At 36.6% G+C, this 26931-nt stretch overlaps 1 protein-coding gene across 9 annotated transcripts in view; it reads right to left on the reverse strand.

Moving 5' to 3' along the window:
• The window catches only part of Osbpl9 (oxysterol binding protein like 9), a 152017-nt gene that overhangs the window by 31683 nt on the left and 93403 nt on the right, over positions 1–26931 (reverse strand). For 5 of the 9 annotated variants that reach the window (XM_074080149.1, XM_074080154.1, XM_074080148.1 and 2 more), the window contains 5 exons: positions 10611–10679; positions 4785–4880; positions 4007–4054; positions 2871–2900; positions 1632–1682 (listed from right to left, as the gene is read on the reverse strand). In XM_074080149.1, coding sequence (XP_073936250.1) covers positions 1632–1682; positions 2871–2900; positions 4007–4054; positions 4785–4880; positions 10611–10679 — 294 coding nt within the window. Of the gene's footprint in view, positions 1–1631; positions 1683–2870; positions 2901–4006; positions 4055–4784; positions 4881–10610; positions 10680–21279; positions 21463–21556; positions 21653–26931 lie in introns of those variants that run through there. The other 4 variants (XM_074080152.1, XM_074080150.1, XM_074080157.1 and 1 more) reach the window with 3 other exon arrangements.

The following is a 26931-nucleotide window of genomic DNA, read 5'->3' on the forward strand; positions in this document are numbered from 1 at the left end:
ATTAAATAAAGCCAAACTCCTCTTACTTGATTCAAGTTATTCATTCTAAAGGACCTTGAAATGTAGGTCTATCAAGCTGGGCTAAAATAGACAGGTAGCATACACACATTAAACTTTAGGAAATTCTAGAAAAAAAGCCTTAATAATCTGAACTGTAACACATTTCAAAGACATGGAACATCAAAAATGCTCTTGACAAGTGGATAAAACATGAGCTATTGAAAAAGGCCAAGCTGCCCTACTGTAGAGTCATCTAAAGAAAGACCTGAATGATTTTCAGAGATCACAGAAACTAGCCTAAACGTTGTATCAGCTTTTTAACCTCCTCCATCAACCAGAGAAAGCAATATGAATGCCTTGAAATATCTACTCACTCACACCATTCATGGTGTAGTTTACTGGTTACCTATATACAGGTGCTGGGGGAACTGTATCCTCCATCTACCCATGCAATTTCACAGCTAAGAAAAATTAAACCAAAAACTTTACCCCTTTCATGCCTCCAAACCCTATCCTCCCTTCTTAGTTTTAGAATATATTCTAATCCAAAAAAAGTAGATGAAAAGTTTAGACACAGATACAGGAAATCAGGAATAGTAGACAGGAATATCTAGCAGGTGAACACAAGCCCTAAATTCTGACACTTTAAACATATCAAGTCTGGCCTCAAAAGAAAATGACCGTGCCCCCTTTAACTTATAAGCTGAATTTTCTCATAATAAAAATACAAATGGACTCTCCTACACTATTGTGTTGTGTCACTAACAAGGCTAGATTAAAGTCTCTATAATTAAGTAAAATAATCCAGTTATTAAAAACTCAAGCAAACATCATTTTCAACCTAGGCTGCTGAGTTATCTATCCGCCCCTTCTTGCCACTGGTTATAGAGACAGTGATGTACAGTCGGGTAGAAATAATTTTTTTTGGAGGGGGCACTTTTTAAGCAATGCTATTCTCAATAAAATTCTTCTTTCTGAAAATTTAGGGCAATATTTATTTGAGTGTGCCAATTTTTAGCAAAGCAGACAATATACATGAATTTTTTTGAGTAAAAGAGCAGAGGTTTATTGAGAGGAAAAGAGAAGAAAAGCCCCCATGCGGGAGGAGTCTCAAGATGAGCCCTACATGAATATTTTAGCCCATAACAATTCAAAATATATTTTGTTCCATAAATAAAGAACAGTAATTAAAGAGTAGTTCCTTCATATAATTGAATACCCCAAAAAAACCTGTATCAAAAACATTTTTAAAAAATATTATACTCTTTACCATGCATAAGCAAAAAAACTTTGCTAAAACTTAACTTCTTTATATTCTAAGAAAAAAAATTGTATAAGATTTTGCACAAGATGGCTCTATTCCAAGCTGCAATAATGGGTAAAAAGGAAGGAAAGGGTGAGTCATTCAAACATGCTCCCTTCCTTCCCAGCCACCAAGAGAAATTGTTCCCAGAAAGCAGACACGTGTAGGTAAGATAACATCCAAACACAATAGTTGTTCAATAGTATAGACAATTCAGTTTATTGTAGAAAGGTAGTTGTTTCAGAACTGAGTTTGTGTCTATTAAAGAAAAGTACCATTATAATTTTTAAATTTTACATCAAGGTAAGCACAAGTAAAATTTACTTACTTTAGCAATCTGCAGCAACACAATGCAGTGTTTAATTGATTCTACCATGCTCTAAGAAAACAAAACACTATTTTAGGATCTTGCCTCAAATAAAATGGTTAATGATGCTAAAGCTTAAAATATAAAAATCAGTTTCACTGCAAAAAGGGGTTAAGTCTACACTTCACAACAATACTGTGTTTTGGAAAATTCAATGAGTCCTAATATGTGACAGGTATCAAATGAAGTTATTCATTAGCAATCTAGGGTTGGTTAAGGAATGAGAAAACTTTGTTTATACTGAATAAATGATTTTAAGCACCTCAAAGGGAAAGAGATGCAAAACTAATTAACCTTCAAATTTCTTAGATCAACAGCAGTAACCCAAATGTCAATTCCTAAGACATGGACACGGAAATATGCACAGTAAAGGATACTTTCAAAATATCCATAAACCTGAAATACTATTTTGCATATTTCTAAAATCCTTTTGTCAAGACATAAATCTCATTTGATTCATTAGATAATGTCTCCATTTCATTAGGTAACTTGAATCATACTGCATTTTAATCATAAAAAGGAGAATAGATGAAGGATGAGCCCTGACCCAAACTGCTCCATAATCTGGAGCTGGCATGATGGCACAAGTAAAAAAAAAATGCCATATTTCATATGGAGGGTGCAGTCAAAATGACAGGTACACTAAAAATATGATATAAAAATATCTTCAGGCTCTGTACCTCAAGTATATATGAAACATAAATGAAATTCGTGTTTTGATTGGGTCCCCCTCCCACATTATGTACATGCAAATATTCCAAAATCCAAAAATATCCAAAATTAAGAAATACTTCTGGCCAAGCATTTCAGATAAGAGTACTCAACCTGTACTTGTGCATGAAGAACACTTTTTATCCAAGGATCTCAGACAGGCAAGATCAGAAACAGATGAAATGGTAGATGAAGTCAACTACAGGGGTTATTTTATTAGTTTAAGTTCCTTTGGACAATGATACAATTTTTTAAAGTAGGAAATCCATACCTTTTATTTTTTTAATCTTTTTAAAATATTATTGTTGTACTGGGGGTACACTGTGACATTTACCAAAGTTCTTACAACATAAATGACATAATTCTTAACCCCATAAAAATCTATCAAAACTGAAACCTCAGTTCTTACCAATATTAGCAGTTTAAAATAGAAGTAACATTTTAAAGCACCTTCTACTGCAAAGTCAGTTTATCAAACATGTAACTTACATTTGTTGTCTCTTTGAGAGTTTCAATTTTCTGTGAAAAGTAAGTTTAAATAGAAATAATGAGAAACACAAGGAGATATCATTGTTTTTAAGTGATCAGTCATTTAAAGAATTTTACCACAATGTACTCATTAGTCTAAGTGAGTGTAAGCAGGTTGGGAAGGAAGTGCTTTTTGTTATATTTTTAAGTGAAAAACAAATACTTAAATTAAAAATTCCATTTTATGAATTAAACTCTTTAAAACAAAATTCATATGATTTGATTCAAGATTTATAAGAACAAGATAAAACATTCTTACTCCTTTCCTGAAAACAGATTTGTCTTTTGTACATACTTCATTATGTGATTCTAAAATGCTTTTGACAAGAATCACCTTAATCTTTCCTAAATTACTTTAAAAAACAATCTGGGATTGATTTCCAAAAATAAGAATGAAAGGTAAGTTAGAACATCAGTTAATACTATCATTAGGTATAAAAGAGCCAAATGCAAAGCTATAGACAACAGAAAAGCAAAAAAAACAATGGAAAAAAAAGTCACATCAGGAAATCTAGTCAATAAGGGAAATGTTAATTAGAAAAGAGAAGATAATATGCAAATTACAAAGTAGATGTCAGAAATCCAAGGGGGGAAAAGGTGGTGTAACTAAACTAAAGTATTACTTGTTTCCTCATGTCACTTGCTTATTCTGAAAACTATTTTCCTTTGAAGTGACCACAGGGAAATTTAAAAAATAAATAACTTTGTACCTCAACACATATGTGGAGTGGAAGAACTGAACTCCTACATATAAGGTGCTTACAAAAAAAGAATGAAAATTTTGCATATTACCTTTTTGTTTAAATATAAAACTGTAACATAAATTCACCAGAAAATTCCCTTTGAGGTTCAGATGGTAGTACTATTATAATAGATCAATAATATTTTTTGCAGTGGAGGGTTGTTTTGTTTTTGATAGAATCTTGCTATGAAGCCCAGGCTGGCCTCAAACTTACTCTACCATCAGTGCTGGCATGCAATACCACACCTAGCTTCAATAACACTACTATAATAGAAAAAATTCTGATGTACTTCTATTTTTCCAAAAGACTTCTAGATTTAAAATTTTTGTCAAAAATCATGATTATCGAAGTTACCTTTCTCTGTTCATCATCTTTACAGTTTTGAAGCTTGTCATCAAAGAGCTACAAGATTTAAAAAAATGGTTATAGCATCAAGCTACTTTACTGCATTGTGTACATTTATTATTAAACATAGAAAAGTATGTTCTTAAATACATTTCCTCCATGGATATGTATTTTCAAGACAACATATTTTTTTCTTCAAGGCACTGTATCAAGTCACATTCTATCGTGTGAATGATTGTAAATAGTCAAGAACGATCAGGTAAATAGTCAAGAATAATCAGGTAGAATCAGAGGCAAAGAAAACACATGTTTTAAGAATTTAAAATATTAGTTTGAACTCAAAGTCTTCTCTGCTTTGTCTTCCAAGTTTATCAACACTCCTTTCTCCCAGGACCTGTGCTTTTAATTCATTTTAAAGTAGGAATCAAAGGAGACATTTATTTTAGCAATAATAAAGAAGGTAAACAAGCCACCTATAATACACTCCTCCCTAAAAATAAAGTCTTAGAAATCAAGCTGTAATTTACCAGTTTTCAGAATATGAATCTAATCTTGCTTATTTTTCTCTAGCTGTGTCTAGATATTTATCTTTTTCTCAGTGACCAAAAAGTACCTTATGTAAAACATGCTATTTACCAATATAATTAAAGATCTTTGAGTTGAGTCAGCTTTAAAAATTGCTGAAGATCCCTATGAACACTGGAAATTAACATCAAGTAACAAAACTCAAACTCAGGCTCAGCAACTTTTACTTTTTATCAATTCAATATGTAAATTAATGCCATACCTTTAATTGTTCTATCAAGATTTGTAGGTAAGCATCAGCCTCTGTAAGTTTTTTATCAAAGTCTTGGACGCTAGGAACAAATCCTGAATCCAAACCCTAGAGAAAAAGAAAATTTGCAATAAATCTAGCTTACCCAAGCAATGTTTAATGGTACACAAAATCCTTCATCCTTCATAAAGGCATTTCAATATTTAAAATATCAACAGCACTTTTACATATATAGATCTATTTAAATTATCTCTAAGAATAATGGTACATCAACCTCCCTTATCAGTCAGGAGCACTATTCCATTCTCATCAATTAAATGTGCTGCTGCTCAAATGAAGATGTACTCTACTCTTTCATTTGCTGTTGTTAACCCAGCCCCACCACCACCATCCATAATGGGCTCCCACTTAACCACCAGAGCAACAGTGACTTAGGTAAAGTGACATTAAAACCACCTAGATTACCTCCTGTTTTCCCTCTAGTTTTTGTTCAGTTCACTCTATCCCCTGAAACTTCATATTCTCATTGTTAGGGTCTTCTATTCCTTAACCCATTCCATCAACTCTGAAGTTTCCCTTCCTTTTTCCTTGTTTAAAAAAAAAAAAAAAAAACAAGGTGTGTGCTGTGGGGGAGAGGCATGGCTCAAGTGGTAGAGAACCTGCCTAGCAAGAGTGAAGCCCTGGGCTGGGATGTAGTTCGGTGGTACAGCGCTTGCCTAGCATGCACGAGGCTCTGGGTTCGGTCCCAGCACCAAAAAAAAAAGAGTGAAGCCCTGAGTTCAAACACACTAGTACAGCCAAAAAGGAAAGGGAAAGAGAAAGAAAGGAAGGGGAGGGGAAGAAAAAAGGAGAGGAGGGGATGGAAGGGACAGGAAAGAAAAGAGGCAGAGAGGGAAGGAGGGAAGAAAAGAAGGAAGGAAAGAGGGAGGGAAGGAAGGAGGGAAGAAGAATTACCTCTTCTAACATGCCCCATTCTAAGTGAAATTGACATTTTCTGTTAATCAAGTTCCTTACTCAGTTTTGTCCTTGGCATGAACACTATACTCCAGCCAAGGTATAAATGTTTATTTATTTAGTGGACCCACTTACTTCTCAGTTTAAAAGTCCAGCATTGGCAAAGTCTGATTTTTGTACAGCTAAATCTTAAGATCCAAGAGAACGTGGTTTTCATATATTTTAACTTTACTCAAAATTATGAGTTCTTAATCATCTGACTGTAAAACAAATCAGTCCTAGATATAAAAGACAAAATAGCTGGAGAAAATTAGATTAACAGAAGCTTCTATCTGCATGCCTAGTTTTCATGCCATAAATGTAAGGAACTACTACTATCAAAATCCTAACTCAACCACAAAACTGTACTAAGGGATACCCATCTCAAACATGACTTGTTACATTTTCCCTGTCTTTGGCCAAAGCACATTGCTCATTTCCATACTCCCCATTTCAGTGAAGTGAGACTAAATTTTCTTTTATATTACAGCAATACTTCATTTTTACATATATAACACTTCATCATTATTAAAGCATTTCACAGCCTTTATCTCAAAACACCAGACTGATATGGTAAGATATTATGGTTATAACAATGGGTTGGCAAACCTTGTTTCTAATTCCAGCTCAGGTACTAATAAGATACTGTGGCTTTCTAAACTTCTGTCTTCTTTTGGCAAAACTGGGGTTAGAACTCAGCGCCTTGTACTTGCTACTCAAGTACTCTGCCTCTAGTCCCTAAATTTCTGTCTTCTTACTTGCCAAATAAATACCTTCCTCCTATTATTAGCACAGCAGTTATTGTATCTACCAAAGACACTACCACAATTATTACTAATGTTGCTTTTCCTCAAACTAAAATTCAAATTCTGAAACAAAGGATTAAAAGTCTAAGTTTGATTAGACTTTGGGAAATAAACCAACTTATATTTTCTAATTCGAATTCAAAATTGATAAATCTATGTGCTTTTATATACAGGTAAAGAAACTGTTTGAAGAAAATCCCTTCCCAATATGTGATATTACAAAAAACAAAGTTAAAGAAAGAAAAATCTTAATAAACAATGTACACATAATCCATGTTTATGAAATTGTGATTAAGCAATTTCATTTGTAAAGATAACAGAGAACTTCCTATTAGAAACATTTGATATGTAGAGTAGAAAAGGAAGGATAACTAACCATATTTCATACATACTATATTGTAGAAGGGAGCAATTTCTTTCTGTGTCAATATACTGGAGGAAAATTGGACTACTTGGTTTTTATTTCACAGAGCACTGCTACAAAATTATCAATGATTTAATTACCGAAGATCCAGTTAAAATCAGTTAAATACATTTTATTAGGTATTTTAAAAGATCAGTGACACATTTGTAAGTAAATAAAAAGGCAAAACATCTAAAAGAAAGGGACAAAGTGATCTTTTAGAATTTTTCCTCTTCTGAGTCCACTTAGAACTACATGACTATAAAAATCTACTTAGTATATACTTTGAACAAACCACTACTGGACTAAAAACCTTCCAGGGAATAAATGGAAACAAATTAGAGTTAAATTATTTTAATCTGAACTCCATCTAAATTAATTCTTCAGAAATAACCCTTTGAAGATACTGCTAGGATCATATAACTTGCCTCAAATCTCAGACTTGCCTCTAGAAAGTCTTCCACAACTTTCCTTACCTTTAAATAAATTACAGGTTTTGCAATATCCAGTCAAAAATCTTGGCAATTCATTTTTCTTTAGGTAAGGTATGTGAGGAGGTTTATGATAATAGTTATCAGCTGAAAATCTCAGAACCGGCTTAACCCCCCTTTCACAGTAATCCACAAATTTTGGGTGTATTTAAGTAAAAAATCTACACAGTTAATCCATTTAAAATAATGTTAATCCAATAAAATAATGTGCAAATGTATCAATAACATGGACAAGCAGTTGACAGTAATAGAACTATTTTTTTCAACTCTAATAAGAATGCACTAATTAGTCACCGAAGCCACTTGCTACTCACTGAAGTTACTTTTATAACATCTCTGAAGGTCATCTAGTATCTGCCTGACTATCTCATGACATGATAAAGACTATTTTATAAAAACTGCCTTTAAGTATTATCTGTTCCTCTTTCCATTCAACATTTAGGACACTAAGGGAGTACACTTATTCATATTAGTCCTTTTTTAATGGAGTTTTGTTTTTAAATAAGATTAAACATGGTCCTTAACCATGCCGAAGGTGGTCTGTCTTCCTTTGAAAAAAACTGAGAAAATAAGGCAGACCCTTTAGGGCTGTGACTTCACATTTCTTGACAACAAGCAGTTTGGGAATACATCTAGTACTCTATACTTGCCTGACTGACTTCTCTGAACGAATATACAGGGGGCAGGAACTATGCCATTCATCATACCCTCCCATGCTAGCTAAGAGCTAGATGAACCCATGTGGCACTGGCTTTATCATCTGGCAACTGCTGATGCCGTGATCCCAGGCTTCCCATGTCCCTTTCCCTAGGTTTCTCTTGCCTTTCTGTTCTCCTTCTTCCCTCTGTCTACTCTCTCACTTATTTTCTTCTCTTGTACTTCAGCAATAACTCCAGAAATTATGTTGCATTGTTGATAATCAGGACCAAAGAGGTTGCAACACTGATGTGCCACTAATTTTATAATCTGACAATTTCTGTAGGAATTCATTTAAAGCTTAAATTAAGCTGGTATGGTGGTACACACCTGTAATTCAAACACTCAGGAGGCTAAGGCAGCAGAATCATCAGTTCAAGGATAGCCTGGGCTACAAAGAAAAGCTCTGTCGTCCCCCCCCCAAAAAAGGAGAAAAAACCTTAAAAAAAAAAAAAAAAAAAAAAAAGGAAAGTCTAGGCACAGGCCTATCATCCCAGCTACTTAGGAGGCAAAAATCAGGAGGATCACAGCTTGGGCCAGTCCAGGCAAAGATGTCCATGAGACCCCATCTCAAACAGTAGCTGGTGTGGCGCTCAACTACAAGGTGAAATACAAATAGAATTGAGGTCCAGGTCAGTCTGAGCATAAAGCAAGACCCTATCTCAAAAATAACTGATGCAAAAAGGACTAGCTGAGTGGTTCAAGGGGTAGGGTGCCAGCCTAGCAAGTGAGCCCTTGAGTTTAATCTTCAGTACCACCCAAAAAAAAGGAGGAGAGAGAGAAGGTAAAAAACTTTAAACACAATTGTAGAGAAATACAAAAAGTGTGCAATATAACAAGGAAATCAAATTAGAAGTTTCTCCTTAGAAATTACAACTATATTCTAAACATAAAAATTAGAAACTTCTATAAAGAAAAAATAACCTACCCAACGTAACAGATATGGTAAAGACAACTCTAGTTTTCAAGAGCACTTTGCAAATAAAGAAAGCTTAAAGTAGGCCAGGAAAGATGGCTCACATCTGTAATCCCAGCTACTCAAGAGGTTAAGATCCAGAAGATCTCAGTTCAAGGCCAGTTTGGGCAAAAAGGTAGCGGTACCCAATCTCAACCAATAAGCTGGATGTGGTGGTGGGAGTCTATCATCCTAGCTACACAGAAAGTGTAAACAGGAGCACCACAGTCCAGGCCAGCCCTGGCAAAAAATGTGAGAATCTATCCGAAAAACAAAGCAAAAACAGTTAGGGACACGGCTGAAGAGGTAGAGGACCTGCTTAGCAAGTAGGAGGCCAAGTTCGAATCTCAGCACTAAAAATAAGAAAAGAAAGCTAAAGTAGATATACAAAGTCTAAAAGAATAATACATAATTCAGCATCAGCCCAAATTGATACATCCAACTTAATATAAAGAGAAAAAATACAAACATATTTATTGGGCTCAATTTGTGGGAGAATTTCTAAAATATCTAGACAGGCAGAAAGAATATCAAGACTGTTACCAGTACTTCCTACTATCATTTCTAATGCATATAGCACCACTTTCTCAGAGAACACTTAAAAAGCTAGCAAATGTCAGCAAAATTAAATCAATTCCTATTAATGACTTAAGGTGGGCCACTGAACACTTGACTTATACTAATACAATGTTTCACCCCATTAAAAAGAGGAGCACTTCAAGGGCAGTCCTTAAAACTGTCTAAAGTACAAGCAAGTTCTGAAGAGACACTCCCCTCATACAGTATAGGAATCAACTTTTGAGGCAGGTGGTAAAGGCTTTTAAAGTAATCTCTGCTGACAGAGGAAGAGTAACAAACAAGGGAGGTAAAAAGTGGCCAAAGGTGGTTTAAGGTCTTCTTGAGATCAGACTCAGGAAATTAAGAAATGTATGGGTAATTTGAGGAACTGAGAGTAACAGAACAGGAAGGCTGAGTAATAACACTGTAAAAAGAACTTGACAAATTATTTTCATATCAAATCTTTTTCTCAGTGAAAACTTAAAGGAATAAGTGCCTTATATGCAGTACTTTCTCTTAAACAGTACAAAATAGTATGTAATAAAAATGTTACAAAAAGAGAAAAAGAAATTATATTAGAAATAAATTATTCAAGTGTCACAGAAAATTTAGAGTAACAAGAAAACTGGGTAAGTTATTAGAACTGTAAAGGAAAAAACAGCTTAAAATTTTAGCAAAGGAAAAACCCCGAAGAAAACAACCCTCCTAATGAAAACTGAATGACATGAACATGGACAAAAGTAGATGATTTTTTTTAATCAGAAAAATACATTCCTTATAATTAATGAAAACTATGCCAGAATATCATTTTGATTAAAATATGAGACTATTTGGAAAGTTTATGTTAACGATTAGCAATTTGAGATGACATGCATCACAGATAAGCTTTCATCCAATGAAAGAAGTATACGGCATACTTACAATTGTATCACTTACAATTATTTTTGAAAATTCAAGAACTGGAGAGATACCAGAAGACTGGAAAAAAGCAAGTGTAGTACTGATCTTCCATAAAGGTAAGGAAAAGAGAGAATAGAAAGTTACCATGCTGTGAGTCTGACCATCAATTATCAAGTAAAGGAATAATAAGAGAAAATTTGTAACTATAACAGAGAAAAAGTAAGTACATGAGCTGTAAGTGTCAAGTTAAAAACAAAACAAAACATATCATGCCAAATTTAATGGCTTTTCTGATTCTTAGAAACTTAATTTAGCAAATTTAAGTTTTTTAGAGAAATGACACTATTTTGTCTATCAGATGACTTACAAGCTGGTTTAATGATGACATATTCATAAGATCATGATTTAGTGTGAGGCATACTAAGTTGTGATTTCCTTTGATGACAACATCTTGAAACATCGATAATCCCTATTTATCCCTGTGGTTCATCCTCTTCAGCTAAAGGAAGAACAGGACTTGGAGATACAAAGAAGTTCTGTCAATAAGATTTTCACCTACTTTTAATCAACTATCAATTCATTCGGAGTGAAGATTATCAATTTTGTTTTTGTTTTTTGAAAGACTATATATACAGTCTATACAGCCCAGGCTATCCCCCAGCTTGTATTCCTCCTGCCTCTACCTCCCAAGTGCTGGGATTACAGATATGTGGCATCAGGCCCAGGAAGATTATCAATTTTTAAATGTACATAAATTGAACCTAATATTTAACGTTTTCCTCCACTATACCTTTAGGAAGGTATTTTCCATTTAAGTCAATACCCTGGTTAATTAAGGCTTCAAATTAGGTTCTCTATTATCAACATGGTAGCTACAGGTTTCTTATCAAAAACAACTGGGTACCCCAAGAATGCCCAAAAGTTAAGGGTTTTTTCCCAAGTTCTAAGTAAGCAGGTCTAACTCCATAGATTTGCCATTCATAAATAAGATACGTTAGATTTTTTCAGAGTATTAGATACTCTGTAATGTGCTTTGTGCTTTCTCATTTCATCAGCACTATATAGTAAAGAGATACTGACTCTATTTTATAAGTGCTTATTACTCAACTCTTCTAGCAGGGTCTTTGAAATGTGGTATTCTAACCTAGTCCTCTGACTTCAAATACATTACACTTTTCTATTAACATAAAGGTACTAACATGTAATGTGAAAACTGTCTGAAGGAGTTTGATGTAATAAAAAGGAACACAACTTTTAAAGACTGATCTAATTTTAAATCCTTAAACTGCAACTTCCTGATAAATAACCTATGTGATCTACCCAAGTCACGTTCTTTGCCTCCATTTTCTCATTAATAAGATGGGTATAATAATACACCATTCCAGGTAATAGTAGGTATTCTATTTCCGTTTATGATTCTGGAAACTTAAGAGAACCAGGATTCATCACTATAATCCCAACCACTACACAATGCCTAATATACAGAAGTCACTCAATTTGATGGATTTAAAAAAAATAATAACCAAATACTAAAACCACATCTTTCTCTTTTCATAGAGATGTATAATCAAGAAAGGAACACAAGCATTAAGCTAAGCTGCATTAAACATGCTTTTAAAAAAAGGAAAACAAACAGTAAGCTGATGAACTCTGAAGAAGTTATAATGTTAAAAAATACGGTATGAGCAACTGACAAAGCAAGTGATAAAATACAGTCTGGAAAATAGATCAGATGAAAATCTAGTATGAGATGTTTAAACTTGTTATGCTTGAACCACAAAAAGTAAACTGTATTTAATTATTACCTTGGTGACCAAGAATCAAATAATACAAAGAAATCCATTTTTCCCAAAAGAGTATAATGTTTGAATACACATTACTTCTTTAAAAAACTAGAATTGGGGGCATGGGGGGTTTGGGGGAGAAATGGCCCAAACAATGTATGCACATATGAATAAATGAATAAAGAAATAGAACAGATATAGATATAAAGGCAATAGTTTCATGTTAAGTTTCTATTTTAAAGAAAAAACTAGAAAACAAATCTGAATTGTGAGAGAAATGAGTTGTTTTACCGAACGGGAATCAGGTATGGACACTAACACTTAAATTCACAAATTTCAACCATAATTAAGACTACCTGCTTACTTTTAATGATTTCTTCACTTAATGCTACAACTTTTATGTAATGTTTTCACTTACAGAACAAAACACTAATACTGAGTCCAGAAAGTGATTTGGTTACTCAACAACTGAACAATGTAAGTTTGGAATTCGTAGCATTTTTCTCTATTAAGATCACTGATAGCCTCTCTTTTTAAAAGTTTCTCCCAATTCATTCAATAAAGCCACCTAAAAAGCAAATAAAGTAAGCAAAAACTCAAAGTCTGTATGTAACAGGATGACCAAATAGCTGAGATAGTGTGGGAAAGTCGTATGCCTGCTGTCTCACAAAATTATCTGTAGCATCCTTCAATCTCAAAGAGTGCCCCAGGTTAGCCCATAAATTGTAATTATTCTCTCTTATAAAGGATGTAACTCGCATTTTCAATACAGCGATACTATGAAAGGCATATTAAGATTGCCTCCTAGGATTCAGATGTAGCAAATAACTTTTTGAAAAAAATTACAAAATCTAAAATTAAACATGAATTTATAGGTTCTGAGTATAGAAAGCAAGCCACAGAAATGAGACACCAGAAATCAAGTAAAATTAACATTAACTGAGTACTTTACCTTATACTAGAGACATAATATTAAAGTTGTGGTTTTTGAAATTATTTTAGCTACATACTCAAAGCTGCATTTTTAAAAGGTTATTTAATATAGCGACACAGGAAACAAAATGCTGTTACTTCTGGGGAGTGGGAATAAGGAAAGTGGTCATTTGAGAACGAGAAACTCTTAGTTTTTACTTTACAGAATCATGTTTATTAATTTTTTGTAAGTATGCATTCCTTACAATTTAATTTGCAAGTTTTATAAAACCACAGGTTATATTTTTCAAATAATTTTATGTGCCAAGTCATCGGCATTCTTTTTAAGTCATCTGCAAAATACTAAAATATGTTAAAAGAATAAATTCAGAAATGCTGAAGTTGCTCATATACAGTTCCAAACAAAATCAAATGTAGCATACCAAATTCCTACTAGCAGTCAAAGGTAAAGTACTTTTAAAAAGCACTTAGAACTTCTAGCAAGCATCACTATACATAAATAAATGAAATGTTGAGAAGAAAAGTGGCCAGTAGGGCTGGAGAAGTGGCTCAAGTGGTAGTGCACCTGCCTGAAGCCCTGAATTCAAACCCCAGTACCACAAAAAAGAGGAGGCGGGAGAAGAGAAGAGGAGGAAGGGGAAGGAGGGAAAAGAAAGAGAAGGAAAAAAAAAAAAAACCCCAAAACTTGTTAATATAATAAAGCCTAATACTGAAGTTTTTTTCCCACATGCTTCCTGTCAACAACATGATCATGACTCAACATTTAAGAAAGAAATCTCAAAGAACAAAAGCACCTGCTACATCATATTACCTAACAAAGTACCATGTCTTTGGCCATGTGGTACTTGACAGCCAACCAAAACTTTTCTTCTGAGATACTGTAGCTTGTCAAGCTACCTATAATATCGCTCTTAAAAGTCTTAGGTTAAGTCATTCTAGCATCTAAATAAACTGAGTGGCTTATTAAGACAGGATGAAAAAATTAATTCTTCCCTCCCTAACCTCAGATTAGCAGTATTTTTAAAAGTTTATTTGGACCAAATACAAATGTTTTAGATAAGTTTCCTGGAAATTTGCTTTATGTATAACTAGGTATTTTAATAGTTGGTTCAAACCTGAAGTATTTTAGATAGTTCAAGTTCTGGAATAATTACAGAATTCTCATAATATATTTATTGAAAATTGACTATGAAATGTTTTCCAAAACAAAACCAGATATATTTATATAGTAAGACTGGATCTCTCTATATAGCAAATACAACAAATTAACAAATTTATACTAGTCAGACCAAAATGCTAGTATCTCACACAAACCAAACAAAGAAAAACAAAAACAACAACCCTGAACTGAAAAGAATATGCTCTACAATTGTTCTAGTATTTATTCCTTTAAAATTACATTTGTCAACACTGTCTTTATAGTACTGATTTTAGCTGCCAGCAAATATAGGAAAGAAACACAGGTTCAGTTTTTGCTAAAACTGTTGAAAGTATACACAAAATTACCCTGACTTCATTTAACTATTGTCAGAAATCTATTAAGATGATGTGAAATAAAACTAGAGTACGAGCTCATTAGGTCAGGACTTTGATTTGTTCCCTACAGTACTCCTTAGGCTAATCCTTAGTTACAGGAAGTGCTCAACAAAAATTTTGTAAATTAAGGAATTCTGTAACATGCCTACTCATTAGTATTTAAACATAAAAGGTAATCAAAAAACAAGAATTTCTTGCAGATTCTAAATGTGTACTCACAAAAAAACTCAGTTATTATAAAAGATTTATTATATGAATGTTGGATGTTTCTAAGGCTAACAAAGATTTTAAGACAAAAAAGAGAAAAGGAGTAGGAGAAAAAGACACTGAAATAAATGGCAGTACAATGAGATCAGACAATGACAACGGCCTCATTCCTCTAAAAACTCATTCTCTCTGCCAAATCTTATCGTGACATTTTACACATACTACCCTGGGCCTCACAGTTAAGTGTCACAATAATTACTTATTCATTGGGTATCTCCTGTGACGATGGCTGGCTCTGTGCTGGGTTCATTAGAGATGCCAAGGTGAAGCAGATACTGATCCTGCCCTAAGAGTTTTAATCTACTAGAGCAGACAAACATCTGTCTATGAATAACTGATTTGGGCATGAGAAAATAAGTGTTATGAGAAAGGCACTCAGAGATTCAAAGGAGAAAGCTATGAGGATAAGAAAGGTTTTGCAGAGAAACATTTGAAAGTATAAGATCTAGACAGAGACAGGGAAGAAGTGTAACAGCAGTGCGCCCTGGCAGGAAATGGCATAATGGGAAGAATGTTTGAATTTCTCTTTAATGAGGTGACTATTTATAGAACTGGGTATAGGGTTAAGCAAACTAACAAGGAATGCTGAGGGATACCAGGAATTAATATCAGCAAGGAAGGAAACATGTTACCACAGGTCAGTCAGAGGAACTACTCAATAGATACAACAGCTACTGAACAGCCACTGCTAAAACTGCATCAAAACGGGGAAGGAACAGGGGAATAAATATTCCAAAGGTTCTCTCTCCTTTTTTCCTTCCATCTTATATCACTGCCTCCCACTGGATAAACACAAACAGAAGCCCTATGATAAAGGACCCCAGGTGATACAGGCTATAAAGGCCAGCCTCCTGGAGCACAGAGCAGAACAAAAAATGAATCTGTAAGTGGAAAATAACCAAAGATACATGCCCAAAATTGAAGTGCTAGAATAATCACAGAGAGAGGCTATAAATCATGAGGAAGACTATTCTCTTGGAGAAGTATGTAAAATGACATTTTCTAGATCAGGATGCTGATTATGAAGGAACCAAAACTAGTGGCTGACAAAGTACTGGGGTTTGAGAAGCAAAGAGATTAATGGATAGAGTTTCACCAGAGCAGCCTCTTGACACTTTCTGGAGGTAACGAAAGAGCAAGAATCAACTACGCTCAATTCTCAGTTATTCTAGTCTTTTGCTGTGTGACCTTGAGCAAATCACTTGCCTTCTCTGAGATTCCTTTCTCCATTACAATTAAAGAAAAAAAAAAGTAGAGACTGAATTAGAACTTTTAAGATTCCTTCCAATTCTAAGCTTCTGTGAAGCCAAACTTCCAAGTAAATAACCTTGTTCACTCACAGAGAAGATATCTTACTATAATTGAAAAATCTGAGGCCATTTCATAAAAAAAAAAAAAAAAAAAAAAAAATTTTTTTTAAAAAGACAGTAAGAACCTATAGGTTCCAACTGCAGTCAGGTCCTTCATGGTATGACAAAGAATGTTAAAACTCAAGCAAAAGCTTATCATTTTAGTAGAACCTTGAAACTGAGAGAAAAACTAATCAAACCACATGTTAAAAACATGCTCTGGAATGCAGAGAATGCAAAGAAACAATGGAGTAAGCAGAATGACTTGGTTAATTGGTATATTTTTGAAAAACGAAACAAGTTGCATAGTTAATGTAGTAAAGAAGACAAGCTTTCAAAAGAGTCTTCAAAACTAAATTAATTCCAATGTAGGAGGGATTACAATTCCTGTTCCCTCTCTCTCTCTCCTTCCCTTGCTTTCACAAAACAGCCATTACTATTCATTCATGACACGAACATTCATTTAGTGACTATCTACTACGGTTAGGTACTATCATAATTTCCAAAGACATCTTTAAGAACAATAAAGGTAAAGCAAATATGATCAAACATCACTTAAACTTCAGGAAGAAGCTTAAATTTAAATCCCAAGCTGTTACCCAGAATTTTCTAGCCAGTAACATGCTTTTTCTTTCTATGATACTAACAGTGTACCAAATCAATTTGTGCTAGCACTGCTATTAATATTATTTCAACTACATTAGAGGTAATATAGATTTGGGGTTAGGGGATATCTGAAATCTGTCCACCATTTATAATACTGTTTCTAAGCACTTCTCCAATCCTATATCTGGTAACAACTAGAGAGTTTAGTGACCTAGAAAATTTTTTTCCGGTACCGGGATTTGAACTCAGGGCCTCAAGCTTTCTAGCAAGTGCTCTATCACTTTAGCCATGCACTAGACAGGAAATACTTTTAACTAACAGGGGAAAACCTAACTCTAGTACAAATGAGAAAAAGGCTTGCATATTTAGGATATTTTGTCTCATATTTTGGTCACATAAGCATTTCTTGAACACCTACTACGTGCTGATAGGGCTCAGAAAACCATACCCCAAAGCCAATACCTCCAAGAAAATAACCTTGTTTACCCAGAAAGTAAATACTTCATTATACTGGAAAAAACTAGGGTCCATTTCTTTTAAATAAAGACAGAAAGGCTGAAAGCATGGATGAAGTAGTAGAGGACCTGCAAGCAAGCAAGAGGCCCTAAATTCAAACCCCAGTAACGCCAACATAGAAAGACCTTTTATGTTAGTATCATAGGTCCTTCATGGTATGACGAAGAATGTTAAGGCTCAAGCAGACTCTATTATTTAGTGTAACCTTGAAACTGAGAAAGACTAATGCTGACATTTTTACATTAATAAAGACACTTTGGCATGCTGAGTACTTTGAATTGAAGAAGAGCACTGGGAAGGGCCCCAGAAGCAGTCTCTTTCTGAATTTCTCCTACTCTTTCTCTTGTTCCACCTTCTCTCCCAAGGCAGGCCAGAGAAAACAGAATTACTTTACCCCATGTCTACCCATAAGAATTAGAACCCTTCTCTCCCCAAACCAGCTATGATACCTAGAAATACTACTCTAGCCTTCCACTGCCTTTCTGTGTAGGAGATACCTATAAGGAAATTCTGTGACCTACTCTGTTTAAAAAGTCATGAAACCTTCATTTTGGAAGAGGTCCTGGCCCACTACCCAGGAAGAAGGAATGCTACAGAGAAGCCCAAAAGAATCTGGACAGGCCTTGCTGGGTATTCCTCCTTCAGTCCATTACATTACATTACACCTTTTTGTCCACTCACATTCTATACAGCTGTCCATTTTTCATTGAACCTGAGCATAAAAAGATAGTTTTCCCTGAGTCTTTGAGTCTTGAAAAGACACTACTATGTTCATGCAAAATTTTAAGTAAATCTGTTATGCTTTTCTTTTTGTTAATCTGTCACGCTATAGAAGTGTGAACTGTGACCCTCATGATGGGTGATAAGGAATCACCTCATGATAGAGTAAGGAATCATACCCTTTCCATTCCTATATTCCCAAGCACTGCATTAGAGACAAGGGCTCTGGGGATATAAACATGAGTAAGAATCTCTGATCTCTAGGAAATTAGAAGCTAATGCAAAAATCAGACATGTAAACAAAAAATACTACAACACAACCTAGCCACGGTTCTAATGTAGAGATATGAACAAAGCACTGTAGTAGCACAAAAACGACAAGAATAACTGAAGGAAGACAGCATAGGAAAGGTAACAAGTGCTATACATTAAGGATGAAGTAGAAGCTTACCACCAGAGATACAGCTGGGTTATCTAAGTAAAAGAGAAAGGCTGTGTGAAGAGACAGCTGAGAAGCTACAGCATGTTCTAAATAATAAACAGTTCACAGTGGATACCTTGGGTGAAGTGCCTGCAGCTGAATCTTGATTTGAGCAATAAATAAGGAGCAGACTATGAAGGGCCTTAAAGGACATGCCAGGCAGCTGGACTTTGGCAAAAGGGAACTAAAATGGATTTTTAAACATGGGAGTGACTTAGTCAACTTGTTTTTGAATAGAGAGGATGGATGGGAGAAGTCCAGTGACAAGTGACTAGTCAAAAAATTTTTGCAAAAGTCTGGGTGAAAGAGGACACAGGACTTATTGAAAGCATTATTATCTAGGAAAAAGTATCAAGTCCAAGAAATAGTACTAAGGCAATAGAACCTGTTTACTGGACATGGCAAATAAGGAAGCTAGAAAATAGCTTTAAATTACTAACTCCCTGTGTGGGGTAGAACTTCAATTCAATAAAATATTTAAGGCGGGGGGACTTGCTTAATATAGTTTTGGTCTAAGAACTACTTTCTGAAGAATGATTATTGCTGTTTAAGCCTTTACTGAAAAACTTAACAAAATATAATTTTCTGCTAAGTACATTATAATCATCATAAAAATGTCTCCTTTCACAATGATCACAAACATTAGTTATCACTCTGTAAAGTTTAGGTACTGGCAGAACTATCCAGGGGCAATCCTAGAATTTGCTTTTTGAACAAAACCATAATTATTCAATGCTTTTTTGGTCATGATCCTCTTTCTCAAACAAGAGTGCAAACCACAGAGTGTGGCAGCACACATGCCTAGAACAACAGAGTTTAAGGCCAGCCTCACAAGGACCCTGTCTCAAAAAAAAATGGGGGTGGGGGGGTGCAGAGGGAGATGGAGTGGGGTGGACATACAACTACTTGAATTTCCAGTCAACAGAACAAGGTGATATCACAATGTTCTTTCCTTACCAAACTAAATTTACACTGAACTAAATTTTCTGGTGATCATCTCATCAACTGGGAATAGTTGAGTGGTTACATTATTACTGAACACAATCTTTTCACATTAAAATAATATCATCCAGAACACTGAAAACACCAAAACAGATATAATCAAAAAAGTCTCTGCAGCTTCTAAATTATTGAAGGGCACTGCAAGTATAAAGTCATCTTTGTCCAAACCAACTGCAGGACACACTTTGGAAACAGATCTAGGGCTTCTTTGTTATCTTCCTCTTCTCTCTCTCTCTCTCATAATGGAGTCAACTCAGGGCTCTGAGGTTTCTAAGCCAGTGCTCTACCACTTGAGCCACACCTCCAGCCCAGCCCTGTTTTTGCTTTCAGATAAAGTCTCATTTTTTGGAGGGGCAGCCTTGGACTGCAAATGCCAGATCTCTGCTTCCCAAGTTCCTGGAATTACAGGTGTGAGCCAAGAAATCCAGCTTCTTGTTGCTTATTTGAACTTTGACTAAAAATGTGATTGTTGTTGACCTATAACTCCTTTGGAGCAGGAGGAAAAAAAAACTGTCATTTTTATTTAAGTGGTCTCTTGCTGGGCTGCACAAAAAATAAAAAAGTGAAATAAGCACTTTAATTTCCCCAAATAAATGAGAGATGTTAACATTATTCATTAATGGGCTTTATCACTTAGTTAAACATATGCAATGTCCTTAGATAGATGATTCACAAGTAACTGTAAAAGAATTTTCAATTTAAAAATTCGCTGCAAAAGCCCTTAAAACTACTATTAAGAAACTTCCCAGCTACCTCACTGAGAAACTCAGAAATAATTACGTTTTAAATTTCCTGACAGAGCTAAAAAATGAAAGTTTAACCAATAAGCAAAACCAAGTGTCACCTCAAGTGTTCAATATGCCCCTCAATCTTTCAAAATAAAAATACTTGGTTAGTACAGTAAGAATGCCAGCAAAAGAGGGAGGCATGATTAAAAATGCTTCGTGGTCTATTTACAGGCAACTTTGCATATAACTACGTTAGGTGGAGAATCTAATACCTTCCCTTAGGTTGTTATGTGAACCCAAACTATACTAAAGTTTTCAATGCATTTGCCGCAGCAACCCTTAAAACATAAAACCACCTCCTTCCCCACACACATGATCACAAACAACAGCATCCATAATTATACACCAAACTAGTGGGGCAAGCAAGAACAGAGTGCCAAAAGCAAAACAGCATCCAAAAATGCTGTATGGCCTGCCACTGGGGAGTCTATCAATGGACAACTGGTCAATATTCAGCTTTCACATTAAAAGAAAGTTTAAGTTTTGTGTTTAAAATCATATTCGGAGTCAGCTTTCTAAAGAAAAATCGACCTCCACAAAAATAACTCGACACAAGCGACTGGTCCAGGGTCCGGTGCGGTGATCGCCCTCTCCTCCCAGCCACGTCGGCGGAGGAAGCGAGGAGCGCGCCCCAGGAAGAAGGCCTGGGAGAGCGGATGGCGGGTACCCCGGGACACCGGGCTGGGGGCTGGCCCCTCTACCAGACCCTCGGGGTCTACTCACTCCGCAAGTGGCCAGGAAGAAAGCCATTCGCCGAGGCCCCCGCCCTCTGGGCCTCCTAGAGAGGAGGCGGGGACTGCTCACAGGCACCCCTCTTCTCCCGCCTCGACCACAACACACCACTGTGGCGCAGACCAGCCAGCCTGACCAGCTTCAGCCGTCCCCGAGACACCCAGTCCTCTCTGCCCCGCCCCGCCCGCGCCCGGCCCAGGGACCACCCCAATTGGCTGGCCCGGCCGGCTGCTCGCAAAGAGAGCCCTGGCGATTGGCCATGGATCACCTGCTGCAGGAGGTGAGCAGCTGACGATTGGCGGTTGGGCCAGTTTGAGTGGAGGGCAGGAGGGAGCCTTCTGCGCAGGAGGATCTGTACCGCCCACCCCGGGGTTTGGGGACTGAGGAGGCACGGCTTCGGAGCTTCTCAGCCCCGAGGACTCCCATTGGGTGGCGACCAGGGAAAGACTCTGTCCTGTCGTAAATAGGCTCCACCTACCCGCACCGGCGTCTAGCCTGCCCTCCCCAGCGGGGGCTGTGGAGCCTGGGCCCAGAAGTTTCATCGTGGTAACTGACTTTTCGTAACTTACTTCCGTAAAGTTGCTTCTGTGGCGTGGGGGAGGGAGGTGCGGAAAGGAGAGAGGAAATACCATAGTATGTCAGTAAACAAAAGCTGGGGTGCCTATGTTTTATTACTCGTGAAACTTCCGTGGGCCTGCTGTTGTGCCACAGTTCCATAAGGAGTGTAGGTGGCTTGTGAAGATGCTGAGGAATCCAAGTAATAAATCTACACCTAAAGTTCCGGCTTAGAGAGCCTCCACAGAGAAACCCCAAATGCATAAGTGATTAGCTTGTTGACCTACTCTCACTATTTTCTCTTGTTACTATACCTCTCCCTTTCCCTTCCAGGACTCTACTAAACTCCCAACTATCCAACTATTTGTTGTATTTTTTGCACTTCCATTGGTACCCCCACCACATCCAGTTTAGAGCGCAGTACACAAAGAGCTCAATAAATGCTAGCTGAAAAAAGTACGCCGCTGTTCTCAGTGTTAAAGACATGTTCAGTTTGTTTTGTGTAAATCGTTCCAAAATGTCCAATAAGAAGTGCACTGCCTTTTACCTGTACCAACTCTTTATGTCCACCCTAACATGCAGACCATAATAGCAGTCCTCCTTAGACACCACCCCTAATCCACACTCAATCCATCACCAAGTTCTATATTTACTTCTTAGATACACTGATTCTGTCCATCTCTCCCCATATTACACATTCACCACCCTATTCTAGATCCTGACCTCTTGAAATAATCTCACTAAAGCCTTCCTGAACCTAGGGGTCCTCCAATTCATTCTCAACACAATAGCCAAAGTAGTACTCACTACTTTGTACACCTCACTACCAATGAAAGAACTTCATCTGCTTTCCTTTGGTCACTGGGAGTAAAGTAGCCAATAGAGTTACATACAACCATACATGGGTTAAACCTTGCTTTTTGCTTCTGCAACCTGCTTGCAAGAGTATATAAGATGAGACCCCCTTTGTTCTTGGGGCTCAGCCTTTGGATGTGAATCCGCTGAGCTGCTGCCGGCAAGCGAATAAATATTGCTTACTAAAAAGCCTTGGTGTCCCGCGTCTCTGTTTGAGATTCCCCTAACATTTATGGCAGCTCCTCTGGAATTCGGAGAATAGAGTGTTTTCACCTCCTTGTTGTGTGACTTGGCCTCCCAGGCTCATCGTGAGAGTGATCCACCAGACACCAGCCTGGAAGTCCAACAGAGGGACTTGCCTCTCCTGGCATACTGAAGAGCAAGTCTCAGTTGCACAAAGGAACCCAAAAAGGCTCAGGAACCAATTGGGAGCTCTGCCTGTCAGACTGGTAAGAACTCAGGTTGAAATAATAGGTCTGCCTTTGGGAGGCAGAAGGGGAGCCTGATGACTTCCCAGAGACCACCAAGTAACCCTGTCTGGGGTGAAACCTGTCTCTCAGGTTTAGGGAGCAGGGCAAGTGTGTGTGAGACACCTCCAAGCATTGGGGGAGGTTGAACTTTTCCCGGGAAATAACCACAATCAAGGTTAAGGGATGGATAACAGAAATTCATTTCCAAAGAGAAGACTCAAAAAAGAACAGATGCATCATCCACCATTCCACCAGATAGCCCTCTGGGAATAATTTAAGTTTTTTTTAAGAGAGTGAACTCTAAATTTGTGAGTGTGTGTGTGGAGGGGGGAGGCAATTTGTTTAAGGCATTGGGCAAAACTGAATTTGCTCCTGGAATTCCAGTTCATCTTATGTGCGCTTAAGGTGACATTTTTTCCTGGCATGCTTAATTTATAAAACTGTGTGTGTGTGTGTGTGTGTGTGTGTGTGTGTGTGTGTGTGTGTGTAAGCATCTTCAAAATGGTTCTTAAACTGCTGTTATAAGGTTAATGCAATATTCAAGGTAACAAAAAAAAGGGTGTTTGTTTTAAAGATCTCTGTTATAAACTGCCTAAGCTTTTTACATATGAACATGTAAGCATCTTGAGAGTGGTTCTTATTATAGAGTCAATGTAAAAAACTGTTACTCTGTTCTATTGCTACTTTTAAGAAAACTAGTTTTCAAACTTACTTCAATCAGGTCTCACTAGGATGCAGGCATTTAGGGATTAACAGTCTGGCTCAGACCAAGAAAAAAAAGAGAAGGGAAAGGAGAAAGGGAAGGAAGGAGGGAAGGGAAAGAAAGGGAGGGAGGAAGGAAGGAAAGAAAAGGAGGGAAGGAAGGGAAAGGAAGGAAGGGAAGGAAGGAAGAAAAGGGGGGGGGGCCCACAGCCTGCAGCAGGAATCTTAAAATTTGGGTAGTTAAAAATGACCTTAGCCTGTTTCATTCTATTGTGCATACAATCTGGGATTTAATACATGGGCCTGTTAACAAATGGGCTTTCTATAAATTGTTTTTATACAAAAAATAATTTTGAGGTTGCTTTCTTTCTGGTTCTTTTTTTTCATACAAATATAAGGCTGTAAGTGAAAAGGTTTATGGTTTATTTTAAATAAGTAACAAATAAATATATATTTTCCAAGGTCAAATTTAATGTACTGCTATTAAACTAAAACTTAATCCTCTAAGCTCCTAACAAGGCTATCTTAAAAATATTATATTGTTCTTGATAACATTTACAGAGAAAACTGTCTTAAAAAAGGTTTTTGTTTTGTCAAGATAACTGTCAGAAATTTTTGGTGCTACAGGTTAATTCACAAATTTATCAAGACTAGATAGAGTTTAGTAAAACACAGTGCTGCTGCACTGATACGAGGATTGAGACAGATTTACTTATGTAAAGCAAAATTAAAAAAACAAAAACAAAGAAAAAGTGCACCCTCTAGATAGGATAAAGAAAAAAAAAACTCAAAAAGGAACACTACACTGGAGGTCAAAACCTCTAGTTTTTATTAGAGTCAACAGAGTGGAAATGTTATTTCTACTCCTTCCACATGTCAGACAGAGAGAATTTTTGGTTTGGGGGATGGCCAGATTGAACCTGTTATTTTAGGGGTGCTCCATTGACTACAGGTTGGTGGGATCCTGCTATATGTCATAAGCCATCTGTTAATGTCAACTATCTGGGATATAATCCCTTAGCAACATCTGAGCTATGATTCTTGGCCATTAGGTTTCCAAACTTAGTCCATAAATATTTACCTGTGTTCTCTGGTGACTTTTGTCAGGGTTTCGACTACTAAGGTAACTGAGTCATAACTAAATAAAAGTTCACTTAAGGTTGGTTTATGTAAATTTTTCTAGATGACCTCATGGTTAAACAACTGTTGTCTTGGGTGATTCTAATGCAGTCAGTACCCTACATGTGTCTGTTACTGGGCTATTTGGGTTCACTGGCACTGTTCTCCTCCCCCCAGTCCCCAGCTGATGAGAAAATCTAAGGTTTTACTTCAAAAACAACAACTAAACCAATATGTATATATAACCTCTATAGAGCTGTGATGCTGTTTCTGGTTCCTGTATACTAAGTATATTTATGTTTTTCAAGTATATCAAAGCCTTCTAAAATACAAAATTTAGATAAACATAATAGCAAAAAGTTAATGGTACTAATATAATGTTGTGTTAGTTGCTAAATTGTCCATCAAAATTTTAACCATGGCTCTTTTAAGTTTTTGTCATTACAGTTCTGATCCTCCTGGGGCATTTATAATCAACTCCATAAAAAAATGACTCTAATAAGAGCTTATGTGTCAACCAGGTTAGCTTTTTAGACGTCTGCTTTTGATGGATTTTGTTTTGTATTGTCCTTGTCTAGAAGCCCACTGCCTAAGAGCCCCTCCTTCTAAGCCTCTTTGTTGCTTAAATTTGGCCAAAAGTGTCTAGTTGGCACTGACTCCCACCTCATCTGCTCGTTACTTACAATGAGTGAAAAAAAAAAAAGAAAGATCTTCAGTCTATGGCCATACCACCACCCTGAATGTACCCAATCTCCTCTGGTCTCGGAAGCTAAACAGGGTCAGGCCTGGTTAGTACTTGTGTGGAAAAAAGATCTTCAGAGAAGACTGCTCAGAGACGAGCAGTTTGGAGACAAGGAGCGAGTGCTGTCAAAGTTCAAATTGAGTCACTCATGCCAGACCTCTCAAAACTAACCAAGGCAGAAAGGATTGAGAAAGTGGTTTTTATATATTGTGGCTATCTGGCATTAAATCCCTTCCAGACACAAACTCTTATTTTTAAACAGGGTCTTCTACTTAAAAACAAAATGACTATTTTTTCTGGCTCTAAACATGTCCTTTGATACTTAAAGATGGTGGTTTATGTAACTTTTTTGAACAACACGTTTTCTTGGACATATATACTGATGGTATATTGTTGCCATGGTAATTCCATTCAGTTAAAAAAAAACAAAACCCAAAAGATACTATCTGGGTAAAAAAAAATCTAACCATTAAAACCCATTGGAGGAGCCCTTTTGTTATCTTGTCTATCCCCACTGCAGTTAAAGTAGCAAAAATTGCTCCCCAGATCCACCACAGCCTAGTAAAGCCAGCCTCTCCCAAGTGAGAGTTCGTCCCTGACCCAGCCTTACCATTCAAGATCACCTCTCTGTAACGCCTGTGCCCTTCCTCAGCAGGACCTTGCTTCTTAGGAGACAACAGGGGACCACGAATAACTGGATGACAGCCCTATTCTAGTCATTCCAAAAGCTGACTAGTGTATGCACAGAAGAAGCTCAAACATGGGATGCACCCCTGGCTCTCCTCTATACGCTTGGACTCTTACCTTTTGGGTTGGCCCTTGCAAGGTTCCCCCATGTACTGAATGTTGTAAGAGAGCCACTGTTGGGACCTTCGCACAGCCATTCTTTGTATCATGCACCTACCAACAGGTCAGATGTTACATCGGCTCATATATTCCCAGGTTTGCAAGATTGCTGGTAAGTAATATTGAAAGTCCCAGAATAAAGAAAGCAATACAGGCTACATTTGTCATGGAAAGCAGGGTGATGTGTCTTATCTTGGGAACATGTTTGATGTTACCCTGCCTGGTTCCCCTAGTATTGCAGTCCATTATATTATTGCAGGACCATTATAGAGGCCACTACAGAGAGAAAAACAGCTGCCCATGTAATGATGCTATAAAAAATACAAACCCCTAAATCAAGATGATGCTCTTTGA

Source organism: Castor canadensis, chromosome 7 (assembly GCF_047511655.1).
Source record: "Castor canadensis chromosome 7, mCasCan1.hap1v2, whole genome shotgun sequence".
Lineage (NCBI taxonomy): Eukaryota > Metazoa > Chordata > Mammalia > Rodentia > Castoridae > Castor > Castor canadensis.